Source organism: Neodiprion pinetum, chromosome 6 (assembly GCF_021155775.2).
Source record: "Neodiprion pinetum isolate iyNeoPine1 chromosome 6, iyNeoPine1.2, whole genome shotgun sequence".
NCBI lineage: Eukaryota > Metazoa > Arthropoda > Insecta > Hymenoptera > Diprionidae > Neodiprion > Neodiprion pinetum.
Window position 1 is genome coordinate 13,487,903 of NC_060237.1, and position 19,968 is coordinate 13,507,870.

General features: G+C 41.5%; 2 protein-coding genes across 4 annotated transcripts in view; both read left to right on the forward strand.

Moving 5' to 3' along the window:
* LOC124221964 (dipeptidase 1) overlaps positions 1-19,968 on the forward strand; it is a 1,639,756-nt gene that overhangs the window by 1,554,444 nt on the left and 65,344 nt on the right. The window lies entirely within an intron of this gene.
* Positions 10,794-14,214, forward strand: LOC138191120 (uncharacterized). Its single transcript, XM_069137077.1, has 4 exons — positions 10,794-10,955; positions 11,211-11,409; positions 11,474-13,570; positions 13,694-14,214. The coding sequence occupies exons 1-4, from the start codon at positions 10,794-10,796 to the stop codon at positions 14,212-14,214; spliced, it is 2,979 nt and encodes a 992-aa protein (XP_068993178.1).

Here is a 19,968-nt window from a genome sequence, read left to right on the forward strand (position 1 = left end):
TAATCAGATGGTAGTCAGGACGGCTAGGTGGTCTAGCGGAGTAAGTCTCCGGCAAAGCATCTCTAGATACCAGGTTCGATTCTTGGCTCCGTCGTTAATTTTTCAATTCACCTATAATATTCGAATCCACAATTTCTCTATATTTTTGTCATTACTCGACACAACGTGTCCATGCCGTTTTTGTATCTCAGAGGTTTTTGAATATAAAGGGTTTCAATGAATATTCACACATAAAAGTAAGAATCGCAAATATTTATATAGCCTATATAATTCGCACATTAAAATTGCATGAATAGAACACTCGGTTGCAGCGAGCCCTCTTCTATTTAAATTTGGTGTCTCTGCTCCGAAATCGGCCAAGCTATTCAATGCGACCGTTGAACTTGGACCGATCGGAGCTGCGAAGATGTTCACTGTACAGCCGTTTTGTGTGTTTTGCTTAAAAGAAACTGGAAAATGAAACCTTTTCGGTGCGGACAAGCTGAACAAGTGTATAGCTATATTCAAAATTGCGAGAGCCTCTGGTTTGGCTTTAGCTAACGTTGTATTGCGGGAAAATGCAAACAACCTCCAAAAATATCATAGTCGGCGCCATAACCGTTTCACAGCATTACCGCCAAAACAGAGAGGATATGACCCGAAAAAGCAAGCATCCCCGTCTTTAACGACAGAGTAAGTATTTCTATTACGCAAATTGTATATTTTCAGCAAATATTTAAATTTTGTCTACCTTAGGGCATAACTTATAATTCCGCTGTGCACAAAGTATTTACTTAAATTTTTTACGTAGCGTTTGCATAATTTCAATCTTTATAATCGTACTATCTTACATATCATGTATGACTTATCAATGAATTATTTGTCAGTCCATACGATAGTGCTGTTGAAGTTGACATTGAAGACGTAGACGGCGGCCGAGGCGAGGCTGCTCGTGGCGAGTATGTTGCAAACGCGGAGAACGCTGATGCTCAAGATGAGAATGTCGATGGAGGTGACAATATTGCTGCAGTTGACGAGGCTTAGGAATCTGATACGGCTGAAGAGGTATTGGAAATTCCTGTTTGAGTGTTTTGTAATAACAACCGCAAGAAACATCAAGGCCGAGAGCAACAGTTACATTTATTAGAGAGGGAAAAAGCATTGACAGGCATACGGCAAAGTGCAGTGGACTTAAGCAATACGGAAATCGTGCAAAAATTGCATAACTTGGAACTGCGAGATAAAATGATTTTTTACCATGCCTTATGCCGAAAAAACTACAAAAATACAGTGGCATCAAAGAAATGTCAAGAAAAACCAAAGACAGCGTGGCATACAGCTCTAGATGTTCATTCTTACACGTATGAAGAAATTTGTAAATTTGTGTCCGAAAATATCATTGCCAAAGATCAGTTGTATTTTCTCTCATTTTTAAATACGATATTTATTAGGGTGATTCAAAAAAAAATTCTTTTTTTCCAAACAGGCTCAAAAGTTTCGTTTAAGTATAAAAAAATTACTGTGAAAGAATGAGCCCTTAAAATTAATATTATGATAGTCGACATCGCATTTTTTGATTCCCATAAGAATAACATAGGAAAAATAATTTTCGCTTCTTCTGCTTTTTATACCTTTTAAACGACCAATAGACTAAAAAAGCGCTATTCTGATCTTTGTGGAGAATTGAGCGTTCTACAAAAAAGGTCTCATAACATTTTTTGATTAGTCCACTCGTTCAAAAGTGATTCAAGATCAAAGTTCAATTTTTCAAAACCATGAAAGTCACCAACGATGTTGCTGAACGCGGAGTCGCATTAATTGAAGAATATAACTGCTGCCTAACTAAAGATAAACAACAGTTGCAGTATTTATTACAGGCTGTTCGCAACCATCGACAACGTTTTCCCAATTGTTACAAGAAATCTCTTCATTAATGAATATAGGATTTTAAATAGAAGAACGAAGGCTGTCAGAATCTCGATGACAATTAGCATAGTTCCTTATGTATAAATACTCTGAATCTTTATTCAATACAGTCACACTTCGGTTGACAAAATCGACCGTCTAGGTTTAGATCCGAAACAGGAATAATAAACACACACCGCTTACTTTTCTGTTCTTCCGCGCGCGTCGCTTCGCACTGCTTACCGACAGGGAGGAGCAGAGCGTCACCGTTGTGAATTGGCAAAGCCATACATACATACATATATACCGGGGCAATCTCTTGAGACCACGGTCTTACATACAGGTCTTGCGACTCAATAGAATTCCAATGGTAGAGAGTGGCTCCTCTGTTGAAGAAAAATCCAGATGGAGCTGCGATCGAGGGATGCATCAACATAACCTACAATGTTTGAATAAGCCTTTGACGACTGATTCCACGCCCATGTGACGCGCGAGCGCGACTATCGTCATCCTTGTCGCACCGGGCATCCCTCGATCGCAGCGACGCTAGCGGCTTGACACGTTAAGAGGCCCACGTCGAAACTCAGAGTCGCAAGACCTGTATGTAAGACCGTGCTTGAAACTATACATACAATGCGCATACGCCAAATAATTCGATCTCATTGGTCGATGAAATCGCTCTGCGGCGATGTTTTCGTCTGCTGAGCAGAGCGCCAACGTACACAAAATGAAACTAAAGCTGTAAAACTCTCGCGCGTAAAGCCGTGGACTGAGGTTATGCTGCTTTTTGCTTTTACGTAACGTGAATTGTTTAGGAAGAACAGTATCGTTCAGCAATACCGCGGTCGACATCGAAAGATATCCAACCGACACAATAAAGAATTTAACGGAAAAGCAAATATCAAATGATACAGAAATTGGTGTTATTGATTGAAAGAAGAACTCTGAAATTCAATGTGAAATGTCATTAACAAGTGGTAGTCTGGACAAACAGAGGTAGGTAAGTAAAAACAAAGTTTATTGTGAACAGATTCTTTATTTACATGAAATTAAGAATGCGTCTCATTAACGATTTATGTTTTGTGCATTTTATTGGAAATGAGTTGTATCAAAAAATACCAAAAGATCCTGTCTGATAATAATAGCTTCTAATATTTTCAGGTACGAAATAATTCATTGTCAAAGCGGGACTGAATTTGTCAGGCATGGAAGCATCTAGGTAAATTTCTAATTACGTGATCTTTGACTATGACAATATTTTAACATGGATTCAATGATGAAATTAGTTTTTTTTTCAGCAGGCTCAAAGTTTAAACTTTGATTAACATGCGGAAAATTATGCCTGATACCTGATGGTCAAAACGTTTAGGTGGCAAGGATCTTGGTTTCTCGAGCGGTGCAATCATTATAATCATAGAACCTGGTTATTCCGTCAGACATCAGGTGCCAGAGAGAATTTCATCAGGTCATCGCCACCTTCTTAACATCAGTTGAGGCAAAATTGAAGAGAGGGATATACTACTGATGATAATGGCTGAATATCCCATCATTTCACTTTAATCGAGCGAATAGCGATAAGTTTGTTACTCAACCGTTGCTGCCAATTCATTCTACCGAGGAATCATTCTGCGCACCATTGTAATTCAAGCATTATTATTCTGGTCAATAGACCAGCATTGTTTTTCAAACTTTATACCATTTAATTGAGTATCTTATTTTGAAGCTTACTGTTACTCTCTTTGGCAATAAATTCAGATGAATAGTTTTTCAAGTCCTCAATTAGATTGTAGGGTTGAATTTTGCTAGGCAAACTGAATCAATCTAAATCTAGAATTGTTAAATAACTTCAGTTAAAAATGTCTTTAAATTTAATTTTAGTTGACGGTGTCATCTGGCTAGCTAGTTGCACGATAACTTAAAACCACATTCAATTTTACACTCTTTATAGGGTCCTACGCTAAGACTAAAAGCTTGTGAATCTCCATTTAGCGCAATTATTTCTGCATTTCATATTAGCATTGTCTGGAGCAAAAAAAATCTCATTTTGAGATTGAAAATGGAACCTGAAACGCAGAAGTTATTCAGTAGCACGAATTGAAAACCATGAATTTTATAATGGTTCCTGCAACAAAGGGACTCTTTTCAAATATCCTTGTTACAAGGTGATGTTCGGAGGACTATGAACAAGATATTGTATCGGATTACATTATTTGGAAAAAAATCTTTATGAACTTTGTTAAAAATTAGATATTCATTTATTTTGATGGAACAAGGGGCACAATCATGAATCCGATAAGTCAATATCCTCGTAATGATGTTCTGACATTACTCTAAAACATGATTGTCCTTGAAGCTAATTGTGACGTTAGGGCGCATTTTGAGAAAGTTGATTTACAACTTGTGTCACAGGATGTGTTCTACGTTCCTGAGTTCTACGCTTCCGATTAGATTTTCTTTGTTTCGAACCGCACTAACATGAAATACAGAAATCATTTTAATGAATCTAATATTACTTGAATTTTCAATTTGAGTATTAGGTTCCCTTCATTTATTTAATCGAACTTCATTGAAAATTTGCGAAATGAACTCTGATAATCACTGGAAAATTTTTCAAAGTAGTAGCAATAATTGATTGATCGGAAAAAATACATTGACTATCGACTATTTGTAAATTTTGTTGAACTATTTTCAAGAAAAAAAAAGATTTACCATTCTGTTACAGAAAGTGAGATATTTAAATTTCTTGAACGCTCGGTTTAATGTCTCATTTTTAAAAGTGATAGAATTCAATATTACCACCTGAAATGACAAGAGAGTGAGAAAGTTGCTTAGTTGCTTGAAAGTGGCGATGATCTTTGTGCGTGTGATAAATTGAATAGGCAGATAACAGTAAATATTAGAGATGTAATTATTTTGGCCGTATCACCTGTTGATAGAAAAAAATTTCATTGTTATTTCTAATGTACGAAATAATAAAAGTGATCAAATCAAATGTTTTCACCCACCTGCTGCGTCTCTTCCAAGCACTCGACATATAAACAGATTTCTCACTTCAGTCGAATAAAGCCAATTTTCAAAGAGCATCAGCATCAACATTTCGAGTCACTATCTTGACTGTTTGAGATTCTCACCTCAAAAATTCGTATGAACTACATCGCCGCCAGAAACGGAGTTTGACAGCTGAAACTCGGAGTGGCCAGCCTGTCCGAGCAGCCGATAAAACTCGCGCATGCGCATTATATGTATAGTTTCAAGAGATTGTCCCGGTATATATATATGTATATATATATATATATATATATATATATATATATTGATGTATATTCGCGCGGAAGAACAAAAAAGTAAGCGGCGTGTGTTTACTATTCGTGTTTTGGAACTCGACTCCATATATACCAGATATCTTTGTTGTTACTATCGTGGCCGCACGTTGGGCGCTATTTTGTCACCATAAAATTTTCCGCGAGGGTTAGACGAAGAAATGAGATAATTTGTTACCCTATGGCGCAGTCACTAACCTGAATAATTAGACATAAAGAGGGGTAAGAAAAGAGAAAGATATGATTGTTGCGCGCCAGACGCACATGCGTCAAAGAGAATAGATAATTATAGAAAAAGATAAAAGTGAAGGTAAAGGTAGTAGGCAAAGGTAAGGTCAGGTTCTACGACGGTTTTGCACAGCTTGCTCAGTATAAAAAAGATAATGGTAGAGGGGTGGGTTGAATCCAATAGATAAAATAAGAAACAGGTGAAGCAGAAATAGTATCAAATATATTGATTAAGAAGCGATAAATTTTAATAACAGGCAAACCACTGTAGAGATTGAGATACAATTACGATAAATGCGATAAGTAATATTTACAGCCCGAGAAAAGTTAAGCGAGAGATTTAACAAATAACGGAACGTTTTCCGAATAAGCGCGAGGTATGCGTAGGCTCGCGATACTATGATTCGAGGTAATAATTAATACGGTTTCATAACGAATATGCGGAACAGAAAAAGATATATGGTACTTAAATTAAGCATTGATCAAGTGAACCATAAAATATGAGAAGCGATTAGAAAACACGTTCGAAATACAAAAATTGTAATAGTTATTACATTATCAGAATTATCAGCGATGTAACAGAGACAGGGAATCATGAATTACGAGGTAAATTCAAGGAAATAGGTCGAGTAGAAAATTATTATAAAATATAGGTACTAACAGATAATACGTAGTCTCTAGTTTGCGGTAAGCGCGAGTAGGAAGAAAAGTAATACGCAGTACGGTAAAAGATAATTTAAGATAAGGCAAATAATATTCAAGAAAATTGATGTGCAACATACGACAAACCAAAGAGACTACGGACAACTACGATCAGCGATATTAGCGAAGAAAATAATGAAAAAGGTGTTATGCGATACGGCACAATACTCCAATGTCAAATAAACGACGAGCGGCACCCCGCGGCGATGTGAGATCGCTCAGGCGGTACACTCACTAAGATAAATCAATCAAAGGTAATAGGTAAAGAGACAGATATGAACTAATCAGAAAAAATATAGCGAAATAGCAATGCTCAATAACTAAGATAAGAATTGATCATCTAAGAGAACACGCTGCTATACAGCGATATTAGACAGTTAGATATTCTATAAGAGAGAGATAATAAAATAAAGCGATAGTCACTAACAATGCGTAAGTAATAGTTAACCAGTCGCGAAGTTACTTGCAATAAGAAAGAGAAAGGGACAAGATAAGAGATAATAGAGAATAAGGTACGAGCCCAGGTGGCTCAAGCAGACCAACTGCAAGATGAAGATAAAGAGAGAGCGATAAAGGTAAAGATACAATATACTGCAAGTAATCTCGTGGCTTCACAAAATGGAAAAGGAACCTCACTTACGTAAAAGAAGATAGAGAAGGCACCGAAGATGCGGTAGCAGTAGCAAAACTAAATTTACAATACGAGAGATACAAGAGATAATAATAGCAAAACTGAATTTACAATACGAGAGATACAAGAGATAATAATAACGGTACGATATAGCGATAGCACGTCTTCTTAGAGCGAAAGCTGAACATAGAGTGACGAGACGAGCGATGATCCTGATTTTCGTCGAGCTGCTGTCACGTGATTTTTCCCCAAATTTGCGGTATTCTAATTGGTCAGCAGGTCGCGTAGGTCTGGTCTACGGATAGGCGGCGATAATCCCTCGCCGCTTGTTTTTCTTCTTCCTCGATGCCAGGTATCGAGGTATCGGGACGTCGGAAGGTGGTCGGAGATGTTTTCCCTCAGCTGTGCGGTATCGTTGGTGAGAGGGGAGGTCGTACTGCTCATGTGTTGCGATATGAGGTGTGCGACAATATTACGTCACCGATCCTTTGGACTTGCGACCGACTGTATTTCACTCCTTGCTTTACTGGTACTCCCCGTTGTAGCTATTTCGTTCGCGCTGCATGCCGGCCCTCGCTCATTGAAGCCCTCATGCCGGAACGATCTGGTGGTGATGGCCCTCAACCCGGATCCCCACACTATACCCACCAGATCCACGTGGTCATGCATAGTCTAGCCTATTCCACGTCGCAGTCCTTCGATAAGACGGTTCGTGAAGAGAAAACCGTCCTCTATTTGATAGACAACGACTTAGTAGATGTCGTGGTCGGTTCAGCTCCAGGCTGATAAGTATCGTCGACGGGAGGCTTTGTTGTGTTTTCGACGCACAGCCCTGTACGCCGCCTGACGATGCATCCGAGCGGTAGAAGCATTGATTCGTGGTTCGGCTCCTGGCCGATAAGTCTTAAGGGGGTATTCTAGTGTAGAAATTTGAAAAAATCGATTTTTTTTTTTTTTATATTTTCAAAGCTTAACCTTTCAAGAATGTGTCCTTAAAAGGACAAGTCAAAATTTCAATTATTTTCAGAGATATAGCTATTTTAGTGACACGTCTTCAATACTGGCTCGGCTGGAACGAATTTTACTCGAAACTTTAAACGCATTTTTCTCAAAACTACATTTTTCAAAACGGTTGACATGATTTCTCAAGTTCTATCGAACCGATTTACTTGAGATTTGGTGAGAATCTTCTCAATACATGTCTCTATGGCACGAACTATTATTATAACGAAATAATAATTTTTACTATTTTTAAAAATTCAGAAACGTCCAAAAAAGTCAAAAAAAACGTATTATTTTTTCGGACAGCCGTAATTTGGCAAAAAAAAATTTTTTTTCGACTTTTTTTTAGTTAGTACGATAGCCGCATTTATGTAGATTAGTAATCTTTTTTTTTTTTTTTTTTCTGACTTTGAAAATGCTTGCAATCGTGACAACATTGGCGCGCCATTTTTTTTGTACCCCCCACTTCAACAACTCATAGCACTTTCAATTTTGTATTTTTTGACTTGTTTTTTTTTTTTTGTAATCGTGAAATAATAATAAACGCCTGATAAAAAAATGGATGGTAAAAATATTTTTTGTTTTTCGTTTATAGCACTTCAAAAAACACCTCAAATTCATGCCTCTACACTAGAATACCCCCTTAAATAGTTGGAGGTACTATTTGTGCATCACGCACGACGATGTTCGACAACTAGATAGGCATCTATCGGGAGTGGTTTCAGCGGTATTCGTTCGTCTGTAGTCGGTGGTGGTCGGTGTTGAGCTGGTTAGTGACCCCTGTCAGGTAGTGTCCTGGTATCTTGACGCGAAGGTCTCGTAGATGGTTTTCGTGGAGCGTTACAGAATTAGAAAATAAGATAAAATTAGCTTAATAGAGAGAATTCGGCTTAAAGATAATTAGTCGTTCATTTTTGGAGTATTGGCCTCAGATGTGCTGTCGTGATTTTTAGCGATATTTGTACCTAGGGGAGTGCGATAGTCAAACAATGTGACGGGGTTCGAAATACCACGTCACAATACATAAATATATATGTCGGAGTAGTAGTCGTGGCGTCAGAACTCTTTGCATTTGCCGAACGGGTATTCATATTTAATGAAAGGAATTACAAATGATGCTTATAATCAATGTACAACTTCGATATTACAATACTGAGTTTTCCCAATTCAATGTTTCTTAAAACGATAGCTGGCACTCAATCTATTCCTTATGAGTTATGGGTAGTTCGGTAACGAATCCACGGTCGACAGGATACTCGATGTGTCCCTACTAGACTGCCTCTCAATCGGAACTGCCTCTTCCTTCGCACCTTCTTATTCCAAAAAGCTTCACCGGGCTCCTCAGCCCGCTCCCCTTTTCCCTCTTTACCTCTACGGGTAGATAACGGTACCTATCCCGCGACCGTGGCTACGTTCGGTGACCAGATGTGTCACCCCGAACCCAATCAGCGAATATCATAAACGACTACTGTTCAGTCAACACCCAAATTGCCCGGGCGAAGCGAAGTTCGGCTTACTCGCAGCAAGAAGGCAGCACTAAGCAGAGCATAGATCACCCGCCAATCGATAGCCAATCAATGAATTTTTAGTTCAAATTCATTGTCTCTTGCGCATTTCGCTATTCTCTGACGTCATTCGCTATGAATTTTCTTATTGGCTCTTAGCTTTGGGACATGTTTAGTCTTCCTCACGGGGAAGAAGACGCGATTTCTAACGGTTTCCGCCATTATTGTACTTCGGCTACCTCTAGTTCACCTCGTGTTCTTTTCTTGTCGCTAATTCTACTAATTATTTGGCTATTGATAACAATAATGAATGTGTGAGAATTCGCTTTAAAGCAGTTATTGAACTAATTGTGAATTTGGGTGCATTCGCTACCACGTGTTGCTCTTGGCATTGTATATATCGGGTAATTCGCTAACTGTATATAGTGTGTCCAATAAATCAAATTATAATTTTTTTTGCTAAATTTAGTGCGCGCAGTTTTTTATTGTGACGACCTGTACCAAACCAGATCCCGAGTCTCCTCTACTGTTACTCGCTAAAACATTGGTCCTTCGAGCCGGATCGGTGCTGGTTTGGTCACAATAGAATTGTGCTTGGCTTATTCTCCGGGTTATTTCTCACGTTAACAATTCGTGTTCAGCATTTGGTGTATTCGCTGTGCAGTGCCAATCTGGTGAAACGCTAAGTGTCAGAGGCATCGCTGGACACATCGAGTGTCGCCTTCGGCGGTCAGTGTACACCGGTACATAGAACTTTTCCGTATCATTTGACCGAAAACTTAGTTCCGGGTCACCAGCACTGTTATTCGCATCATGTCTCTCAACAACAAGGCTGCGCTGCAGCAGGACCGGGTTAATGCTCTGGCCAACATTGATCAGAGACTCACGCCTGAGGCACTTCAGGTGATGTCTCTCGAGCAGGCCATGGCCCAGTTGGCTTTAGTCAATAGAACCGTCGATCGTATTGAGGCCTTGCACGAACGCATTTACGAGGAGCACGAAGAAGTGCTCGAACATGAGTACCACACCTCTCAGGTCTATCAACGTGGAGCAACGCTGTACGGGAGCCTGCAGACCCGCTTGGAGGCCAAGGTGAACTCCCTGAAGGCAGAGGTGACACCTAGGCATGCAGATGGTACGCAATTTTTCGCGACTGGGCCATCCTCTACTAAATTGCCACACATAAAACTACCGACATTCGCTGGGGATTATACAAAATGGCGTGGGTTTAGGGACTTATTCACCACCCTCATTATTGATGCCGAACAACTCACTGGGGCACAGCGCATGTCCTACCTCAAGACACAACTCAAGGACGATGCACTGGCACTCATCGCAAACGTGCCGCTCACAGACGAGGCATTCCCTGCTGCTTGAGATCTCCTCGTCGCGTGCTATGATAACCCTCGTCGGCTTCTAAACACCTACTTGGAGGAACTCCTCACCACAGAGCCAGTGCCCAATCACTCGGCACCTCAGCTAAACGCGCTAGTACTGCAGACACAGAAAATTATCGATGCGATGGGAACCTTGCGAGTCTCCATTGCGGACTGGGACCCTATCCTGGTTTTCGTCACCCTCAGACGTCTGGTACCAGAACTTAGGGAGGAGTGGGAGAGTACCCTGGGCATCTCGAATGAGCTGCCAGCGTACCAGAAATTGCAAGACTTCCTCATCGGAAAGGTACGCGCTTGGGAGATCAGCGCCATCGGAGTGACCTCAAGACCAACCTCACCCATGGAGGACAAGGCTTTAACCTCTTAGCTGCCAAAAACCTCTGGCAAGCCCCCTATCACACGGTCACCCTCACATTCCAGCAAGACTGCAAGTACCCCCTCTGGTTCCACCGCTCAAGTGTACTATACACCTAAAGAGGCTACAGATGAACCTGGCATCTGCCAACTGTGAAGGCAAAAGCACTTTATTTTGTACTGCCAGCAATTTAAGGATGCCTCTGTCGCACAGCGCCGTACTATGGTTCAAGATCACCGATTGTGCTGGAATTGTTTGGGACGCCACCGCTCACAGGACTGCCGCACGACTACAAGATGTCGCCACTGTGGCAACAAGCACTACACAGCCATCCACGAAGAATCTCGGGCTAATCCTCAACCGACTGCTGCTACGAGCAGCTCAGGTACAGAATAGTCCTATAAGGTCATTCGCTATGGACAGAATTCGCTAACTGCAATTGTTTTTAGGGTTCAATTCTCTGGAAACAATAGCCTTACTTGCTACAGCAACTTGCAGGGTATATTCGACAACGGGAGCTCCTCTGACAGCCAGACTTCTGATAGATCAAGGCTCTGAGCTGTCATTCATGACGAATTCGCTACACAAGAAACTGGGACTTCCTCTGAAATCCGCAAACGTGGGCCTACAGGCCATCGGCAACTCATCTGCTGGCCGCACATTGGGCTCATGCACTGTTGAGCTGCATTCGCTATATGGGAAGAATTCGCTAAAGATACAGGCCCACATTCTCTCTGTGTTGGCGGTAGACTTGCCGTCATACACCCTTATCGACAAGAAATGGTCGCATCTACTGGGACTGCAATTGGCTGACCCGCAATTTTTGCAGTCCAGACCAATTGACATCATTTTGGGAGCAGCACCTGCAGCTTTCATCATGAATGAGAAGATTCGCAAAGGGCCTGTTGATTCGCTAATTGCTCAGTCAACCCTCTTGGGCTGGATTGTCTACGGCTCAGTCAATCCAACTGGTACGAAATATTCGGCCAATTCTCTGCACGTGTCAGCCGACGAACAACTACCGGATCTGATCACCAGATTCTGGGACCAGGAAGAACCGCATGATGAGCACATTCGCTATAGTGAGCAGGAAGACGAACGTGAAGCTCACTTTAGATCCACACATTATCGTCACCCAAATGGGCGTTACGTGGTGCACTTGCCACTCAAGGACAAAGTAGAAGCACTTGGGAATACACTGAGATCCGCACAATTTTCACTGCGTCGGGTTTTGAAACGGATGAGCACGGACACTACTTACAGTGACCTCTACCACAACTTCATGTCTGAGTACGAGAACATGGGTCACATGAAACACATTTCTATGGCAGATCTACCGGAACAACATTGCTTCCTACCTCATCACGGTGTCCTCAAGGAACAGAGCACTACTAAAAAGCTCAGAGCAGTGTTCAATGGATCATGCAACACCTCATCAGGAGTTTCGCTGAATGGGGTCTTACACGTTGGGCCAAAAATACAAATAGACATCTGCGATGTACTACTCCGCATTCGTCGGTTTCCAATTCTTTTTGGATCCGACATCACAAAGATGTTTCGGCTAATTGACATAGATCCAAAGGACTGGCCGCTACAGTCCATCCTCTGGAAGACCAAGGACAATTCTCAGCAAGCGTACACCCTCACTACGGTCACATACGGCACAACTTGTGCTCCTTATCTTGCTGTAAGGACTCTACTGCAACTAGTGGAGGACGAAGGATCCAAATACCCGCTGGCAGTCGCTCCAATGACTGAAACCCGCTACGTAGATGACATCTACGGGGGAGCTGACACAGAGACGGAAGCGATTGCAATCGCTGAACAAACCAGGGAACTCTGTGCAGCTGGATGCTTCCCATTAACAAAATGGTCAAGCAACAGCGCTCGGTTACTCGCTACAATGTCACCGAACGATCAACCAGTGAATTCGCTACGGGAAATTGGAGATACTACGGTGAAGGTCCTCGGAGTTGGCTGGAATCCTCACCACGATGTATTCCAGTTCAACTATAACTTGCCTGAAGATCCTCCAGCAACAAAACGGGCACTCTTGTCTGAAATTGCTCGTCTGTATGATCCTCTGGGATTCCTCGCTCCGATCATCATCAAAGCCAAGGTGTTCATGCAGGAACTCTGGCTTGAAAAACTGGGCTGGGATGATCAATTGGCCCCGACACATTTCCACAAATGGACGTTATTCCGAGCGGACCTCACCAACCTTGCTAACCTCCGGGTGAACAGATGGATTAATCTCAAGGAGAATGTGTCTGCAGAGCTCCACGGGTTCTCAGACGCATCCCAACTCGCTATGGCTGCGGTGGTCTACCTGAAGGTGACGGATCTTCAGGGGAATTCGTCAGTTGCGCTTTTATGCTCCAAAACTCAAGTAGCCCCTCTGAAACCACTCACAATTCCACGGTTGGAGTTGAACGCTGCCGTACTTCTCACCAGACTTACTCTCTACGTGCGAAAGACACTTAACTTGGAGCAATTACCAATCTATTTGTGGACTGACTCTGCAGTAACCCTCGCTTGGATACAAAGTCAACCCTCTCGCTGGAAAACTTACGTACGCAACAGGGTTGCGAAAATACAGGATTCTCTTCCTGGAAGCCGCTGAACCTTTATTGCTGGGAAAAGTAATCCAGCTGACTGTGCTTCGCGAGGATTGTCAGTTGGCAAACTGCTGAAACATCCGCTTTGGTGGTCGGGTCCAAAATGGCTCAGCTTGTCCCAAGAAAACTGGCCAACTATTGAACCACCTGCTACGACCGCAACTCATCAGGAAGAGAGACCAGGTCTAACCTTCATGACATTCGCTAAAACAGATTCACATCCTCTGCAAATTCTCTTAGAACGCTTTTCTCGCTGGGTTTCGCTGGTTCGAACGCTTGGAATCTGTCTACGTGCCATCAGACGAATGAAAAAGGTGCCACAGTCCTCATTAGCCACCCCGCTATCCGCTGGAGACCTGGAACCCGCAAAATGGCTGCTGGTCAAGTATACACAAGGCCAGTACTTCTCATCGGAACTCAAGCTGCTTTCTGACGGGGGATTCCTACCAAAAAATCACCCACTCGCCAAGCTGACCCCCTTTATCGACTATCACGGAATTTTGAGAGTCGGTGGCCGCTTGAAAAATTCGCTATTGGACAATCAGCAGAAGAATCCAGCGATTTTGCCTTAATACTCACTGCTGACGTCACTCCTCATCGATCATGCCCACAAACGGAACTTTCACGGGGGAACGCAATTGACTCTGGCTGCGTTACGCCAATCCTACTGGATTATTGGTGGCCGCGTACCAGTCAGATCTCACGTCTTACGCTGCGTAGTCTGTGCTAGACACCGAGGTGTTCGAGCACAGCAATTGATGGGACAACTGCCCCCCTCTAGAGTGACTTCCGCCCGGGCGTTTCTACATACTGGTTCAGACTACGCTGGGCCAGTCACTCTGAAAACTTTCCAAGGTCGTGGAGCGAAAACTTACAAGGGGTGGATTGCAGTTTTCGTGTGCTTCACGACTTCCGCTATACATCTGGAACTTGTTACGGACTACTCTACAGGCGCATTCATCGCGGCGTATCGGAGGTTCGCAAGTCGCCGGGGCATCTGCCACACCATATATTCGGACTGTGGTACAAACTTTGTGGGTGCAGATGCAACTCTAAGGGCTGAATTCGCATCAGGATCAAGATCACTGGGAGAACTTTCACATCTACTGGCTACAGATGGCACAACCTGGAAGTTCAATCCGCCTGGAGCTCCGCACTTTGGAGGTAAATGGGAAGCTGCCGTCAAGTATATCAAATTCCATCTCACTAGAACTATCGGAGAGCATCTGATGACTTACGAGCAGCTCACTACGGTTTTGACACAGATCGAAGCCGTGGTAAATTCTCGGCCTCTCGCCCCACTCTCGGAAGATCCTGCCGACCTGGAACCACTAACTCCAGGTCACTTCCTCATTGGAGAACCACTCACCGCTGTACCGGAACCCTCGCTACCTTCAACAACGGAATCGACGCTAACTGGGTACAAATTGCTACAACAACTGTTGCAACAGTTTTGGAGACGTTGGAGCAACGAAGTGCTACAACGTCATCAGGGCATCTCCAAATGGCATCGGGCGTCCAACGACGTCAAAGTTGGCTCTCTGGTGCTCCTCACAGACGAGCGGTTCCCACCGACAAAATGGCCACTCGCTAGGGTAATCGCTATCCACCCAGGGAAGGACGGACATACCCGCGTAGTAACACTGAAGACAGCTACCACGGAACTGATCCGACCAATTGCAAAACTGTGTGTTCTGCCCATTAAAGATCTTGACGTCTCAGCCGTCAATCCGGGGGAGAATGTTCAGTCAACACCCAAATTGCCCGGGCGAAGCGAAGTTCGGCTTACTCGCAGCAAGAAGGCAGCACTAAGCAGAGCATAGATCACCCGCCAATCGATAGCCAATCAATGAATTTTTAGTTCAAATTCATTGTCTCTTGCGCATTTCGCTATTCTCTGACGTCATTCGCTATGAATTTTCTTATTGGCTCTTAGCTTTGGGACATGTTTAGTCTTCCTCACGGGGAAGAAGACGCGATTTCTAACGGTTTCCGCCATTATTGTACTTCGGCTACCTCTAGTTCACCTCGTGTTCTTTTCTTGTCGCTAATTCTACTAATTATTTGGCTATTGATAACAATAATGAATGTGTGAGAATTCGCTTTAAAGCAGTTATTGAACTAATTGTGAATTTGGGTGCATTCGCTACCACGTGTTGCTCTTGGCATTGTATATATCGGGTAATTCGCTAACTGTATATAGTGTGTCCAATAAATCAAATTATAATTTTTTTTGCTAAATTTAGTGCGCGCAGTTTTTTATTGTGACGACCTGTACCAAACCAGATCCCGAGTCTCCTCTACTGTTACTCGCTAAAAAAAGTACCCTCATGTTTAAATTAACTACTTATTACGGTTATAAATGTTTACACTATGGTCTTGGGAATTTTCACTCTCAGGGAAAAACCCGACCATTCTTCTCTCTCCGACATATATGTATATATATCACATCTTTATTCTCTGCATGTTGCGAAAAACGCGGAAAAAAGTCGATCGATCTAGCCCAAAAATGCTTGTATCGAATTCCAAAAAATTGGACAAAAAGGTAACATAACTGTCAACATTTTCTGAGAATTTGCGATTCTTTAGCTGATAATTACGGCAGCGGTAAAAAAACGATTCAAAATCCTCAAAAACCAATGCTCTTCTTATGGGAAAAAGTATGGCTTCCTAGGCGTGGGTAAATATGGAGGGAAAATTTCTCAAAAATTCGGACATTTTTTTTAATTATTTCGAACCAATTTGTGGGGTAAGACCATTAAAATTCGATTTTGCCCTTTTTAAGGACAGGTCTCAATTAAACATATCTACATGTACCTTAAACTCCCTCCCATTGCCGATTTCACCTTAAGTTAAGTTTTGGAATATTTATCCGAATACTTTGTAGAATTAAACTCTTATGTGTCAACATTGAACTGATTATTAAAGAAAAATTGAACCGAAACCGAATTTGCCGCGTGAAGGTTGTGAAACGTATGTACGAGAGACGGCGTGAGGGAACCGGAAGCGGAAGCGGCCATGTGTTAAGCTAGAATAGTCTAGAAGTCTCCAGAAGGTTCGAGAAACCGAGGGAGGAGCTATATTGATGAATAAGAGGAGCTAATGGAGGAGCTATATATATATATGCGCGAAACGAGCGAGGAGGAGAGAGTGAGATGTGAGAGTGATAAGCGAGCGCTTGGAACGAGAGTCGCGAGAGCAATCAATTATTGCGGGAAAAAGAAAGTCAGGGTTCGGCGGAAGTCCATGGCCGTGGACCCTGCATGGATTGGGTGTCGCGTGGGTAAGTCGCGAATATCCCAACGAGAATTAAGTATTGTACGCCCAGCGTTAATGTAATTTATATTTATATCATTGTAAAGTCAAGCCCTTACCCTAGCCAACTCCGAAAGTAAACCCCTCTAAATAAAATAAATATATATATATATTGTTTCACCAGCAAAAAAAAAAGTCTCGAGTGTGTAAGAATTATTTTCCTTTAAACTAATGAATACATATTGATATATATATATACTTAAGGATTAATATAACAGGAAACTTTGATTACATATCATTGGTTTTACGACTAGTTGCCTTCCCTTGGACATATTCCAATTACCGCTATTCTGAAAGAATACAAAGACAAATATTAGTTTACTTCAGTAAATCTCTGAATTGTTTTAGTTCTGTTCTATCAGTTTCATTCTAGTTATTTCATCTCTCAAATAAGTGTGAGCTCCTTGGGGTGGAGGCTTTGTCATGATATACGCTAAGTTCTTCTCAGTGGATACCCAAAGTGCCTTCACTTTTCCTTCATGGACACACTGCTTGAAAAAATCACCATGGGTGTCAGCCATGTGCCTTCTGTTACCAGATTTTTCTCTGAATGTCAATTCTTTTTAAATGTTTTCTAGGCTTTGATCAAAGGTTTTAAGTTTGTGACTTCCATCCATTTCTGTGCAATCTCTCCCTGATCTATTATCACACCATATATTTACCGGATACAAGGTTCGACCGATCATGTATCTAATTGATTTATCCAACGATATCAATTCCTGGCATGCGTCACTCATTGCCAAGTATTCAGCTTGACAGGTGGACAACGTCACATGTGATTGTTTGTGACTTCTCCGAATAACCTTATAACATATCCGCCAGTATATGTCGAATCTTGACAATCTCTGAAGCTTGCATCTGTCAGTGCTTCTAATGATTCTGATTTGGACGTGAATTCAATTTACAGATCAATCGTGCCTCTCAGGTATCTGAGCACTCTTTTCACTTCATTCCAATTGTCCTCTGTTGGATCTAGCTGCTTCCTGGCCAGATAATTTATTGCAAAAGCTATATCCGGTCGCGTGGTATTTGTCAAATACATTAGGCTCCTAATAGCTTCTCTGTGAGGGACCTTTTTTATTTCTTGTATGTTTTCTAAGGTCTCCCCTTAGTATTTGTCCATTCTATTTCTATTACTTACCTGTTGAGTCACCATTGGAGTACTCACCGGCCTGCAATTTGACATGCCAAACTTTTCTAGGACTCTACTTGTATACGCTGCCTGGTGTATTGTAATCTCTTTTTCCTCACTATCTCTTTGAATTGTCATTCCTATGAAAGTAGTGGGTTTTCCCATGTCTTTCATCTGGAACACTTCACATAGATGAGCTTTGATTTCTTTCAACTTCTTTGATTTGTTGCTGGCAATTATCATATCATCTACATATAAAATAACTAATGCCACTTTTCCTTCTTGTCTCCAAGTGAATAAGCATGGGTCATGTAGATCGTTTTCCAGGTCTAGCTTACGTGCTTAATCTGAGAATTTTTTGTTCAATTTTTTTGGACTTACTTTTAACCCATAAAGTGACGTTTTTAACTTACATACTTTGGTCAATCGTATTCCTTCAGGAACGTCTAAACCATCTGGAATTTCCATTAGAATTTCTTCTTCTTCTGTGAGTTCCGCATTCAGGAATGCAGCTTTCACGTCCATTTGGCACATGTCTAAATTCTCTTTATTGGCTATGGAAATGGCCGCTCTTATTAACGATAACCTTGATACCTGTGCATACGTTTCTTTTAAGTCATATACATTTTTATCTTTGAAGCCACTTGTGACCAGTCTCACTTTATATTTTATTGTACCGTCACATTCAGTTTTCCTTTTGAAAACCCATTTACAGTCTATTAGATTGGGCGTTTCCCCTTTATATCAACTTTAGGTCTGTTAATCAGTTCCCATACCTTGTTTTCTTCCATGAAATCTAACTCTCCTTTAATAGTCTGTTTCCAGTGTATTTTCTCGTCTGAATTATTGGCTTCCTCATATGTGATCGGATCCTTCTGGATTGATGCTAAAAGGATGTGACCTAGTTCATCATTTCCCTTTTCGCATCCTTTTGTGTAACGAGCAAAGCTGACGTCTTGAATTTCCTTTGCTTTACTTCTTGTTAAAGGACCATCATTTTTGTTTATTTGAGTATTCTGTAATTTTCTTTTGTCCTGTTCTTAATTCTCTTTTGCAGGTACTTTCTTTGGCCTACCCCTTTTCTTAGGTTCGGGTTTATTTACTTCTGAATCTTTCAAGTTAGGTTTGTCTGTAGGTACATCTGAATTTTCTATATTGAAATCAAGGGACTTTCCAGTTTCAACATCAAGGTTATACTGCTTGTCCCCTGGGGTTTCTTTTTGTTCCGATTTATAACCATTTTTATAGACTAGTTTTCCATGCATCGTACGTGTCTGGATTCCAAGAATTTCCTTGAGTCGGGATGCCACATAATGTGTCCAGTTTGTCTGTATCCCACTAAAACAGCTTTTATAGATACTGGACTGAATTTCGATTCCGTTTTAGGAAGTTTCACATATGCAATACACTCGTATCTCTTAATCTGCTCTAAATGACACTTTGCCTTGGGTGAGTATTTTGTTAGAAGGACTTCATAGTTGATCGATTTGTATGGTGTGATATTGTAAGAATGAGCCGCAGCGTATGCTGCCATTTCCCACATATTTGATGGTAATCCTGATTCACACCTATATGCCCTGACAATTCTCTTAATTGTTTTGTTGAATCTTTCTGTTACGCCATTAAGTTCTGTATTATAAGGTGAGCCACACTCAGATTCTATTTTTTCATGTATCATAATTTCTGCAAACTTTCCACCCAAGTATTCAGTACCTCTATACGACCTAATGTAACAAATCTTTTGATTTTTACCCAGTACATTGTAAGCAGATACCAAATAACTTTTCAAGGCCTGGCCTGATTCGTCTTTTGATTTAAGACAGTATATTCTAGCTAATCTGGAATAATCATCGATGAAAGTTATGATGTATCTCTTTTG

What these genes read in the sequence shown, in the direction of transcription:
- LOC138191120 (XM_069137077.1), top strand. Translation starts at nt 10,794, where the DNA reads ATGGGAACCTTGCGAGTCTCCATTGCGGACTGGGACCCTATCCTGGTT. An exon ending in TGCTGCTACGAGCAGCTCAG is followed by an intron (nt 11,410 to 11,473) that starts GTACAGAATAGT and finishes AATTGTTTTTAG; the next exon opens with GGTTCAATTCTCTGGAAACA. An exon ending in AACCCTCGCTTGGATACAAA is followed by an intron (nt 13,571 to 13,693) that starts GTCAACCCTCTC and finishes GTGCTTCGCGAG; the next exon opens with GATTGTCAGTTGGCAAACTG.